This window comes from Ammodytes marinus (genome assembly GCF_949987685.1).
Source record: "Ammodytes marinus genome assembly, chromosome: 15".
Taxonomy (NCBI): Eukaryota; Metazoa; Chordata; class Actinopteri; order Uranoscopiformes; family Ammodytidae; genus Ammodytes; species Ammodytes marinus.
The window spans coordinates 14,229,116-14,230,423 of record NC_137219.1 but is presented as its reverse complement, the minus strand read 5'-3'; the positions used below and the strand labels follow the sequence as shown (position 1 = coordinate 14,230,423).

The following is a 1,308-nucleotide window of genomic DNA, read 5'->3' as shown; positions in this document are numbered from 1 at the left end:
GGGTTATAGGATTATTAAAGTATAGGCTATAGGCCTATTGAGACACAATAGATTTCGGCTAAAAGATAGCCTATAGGCTGTAATGGCTTGTGATAGCCTATAGGCTCTCTTGTTATAGGCTTATAAAAATGTTAAAAAAGAAACAAATGTAGGCGGCCAAAGCATTTAATTCTCAACTGTATAAATATGATAGGCTATTATAATGTATTAATAGCCATTAATCTACTGATTTGTTGGCCTACCACTGGATAGGAAATAGTAGGGTGTCGTTTTGCTGCATAAAGCCCGTTTCAAGAGCTCTAAAGGGAGACTGAGCTGAGCGTGTTTGCAATCCACTGCTTTGCCACTTCACTATAGGCTGAAGAGTCTTTATTAATGCCGCCCGCCTCATAAAGGAGGGTATTTGGAAAAGCACGGCGGGGCAGCTAAACGTTTGAAGACGCGAAGCAAAAAGGTCAAAATGTTTATATTATTTTTTTAAAAGGGAGGTGCTGATATCTCCTTTCCGCCTGATTGGCCGAACTTGACAGTGATTGACGTGCATCCATGGCAACCGGGCAGCCAATCTGCCAAGTCCAATAGGAAATCATCGGAGGGGGCTTGACTGTCTTTTTCTCCCCCCTTAAAAAATAGCTACATCTCGGCTCCAGCTTTAATTCTTTCGTAGGCTACTTTCAACCCCAGCCCACCTTGAAAAACGCATCGTGGCTCCGGCTTTACATCTATTTTACCTTAGCCCTTTGCCTGTCAAGTTTGCCCAGCCAGAGGATGCGGTAGCCGGCCCCCACGCAGCATCGTTCCTCCTCCGCGGCATTTGGGGTTCGCGTTTTTCACGGCTAGTCGGACGATTGGTTTGGTAACTTTGGGATTGGCTCGTTTTTGGGGGAGTCTCGGACTGCCTCGGCGCACGGAAAGAAGAAGCGGAGGATTCGACGCGGAGGAGAGGGAGATAGAGAGGGGAGAAAGGAGGGGAAGAGGGACAAACAGGAGAAGCCTCCATGTTTCAGCTGCCCATCTTGAATTTCAGCCCCCAGCAGGTCGCCGGGGTCTGCGAGACTCTGGAGGAGAGCGGGGACATCGAGCGCCTCGGCCGCTTCCTCTGGTCGCTGCCCGTTGCGCCGGCGGCCTGCGAAGTCCTCAACAAGAACGAGTCGGTGCTCAGGGCCCGGGCCGTCGTCGCCTTCCACACGGCCAATTTCCGTGAACTTTACCACATCTTGGAGAATCACAAGTTCACCAAAGAGTCGCACACGAAGCTGCAGGCGCTGTGGCTCGAAGCGCACTACCAAGAGGCGGAGAAGCTACGGG

The 1,308-nt window shown here is 50.3% G+C and overlaps 1 protein-coding gene across 1 annotated transcript; it reads left to right on the top strand.

Annotated features, from left to right (window-relative positions):
- Positions 1-998: 998 nt before the first annotated feature.
- LOC307261688 (homeobox protein SIX6) lies at positions 999-1,307 on the top strand (the record flags this gene model as incomplete). Its single annotated transcript, XM_080042262.1, has 1 exon — positions 999-1,307. A coding segment is annotated over one exon (309 nt), but the record flags the coding sequence as incomplete, so codon positions are not given.
- Position 1,308: the final 1 nt, after the last annotated feature.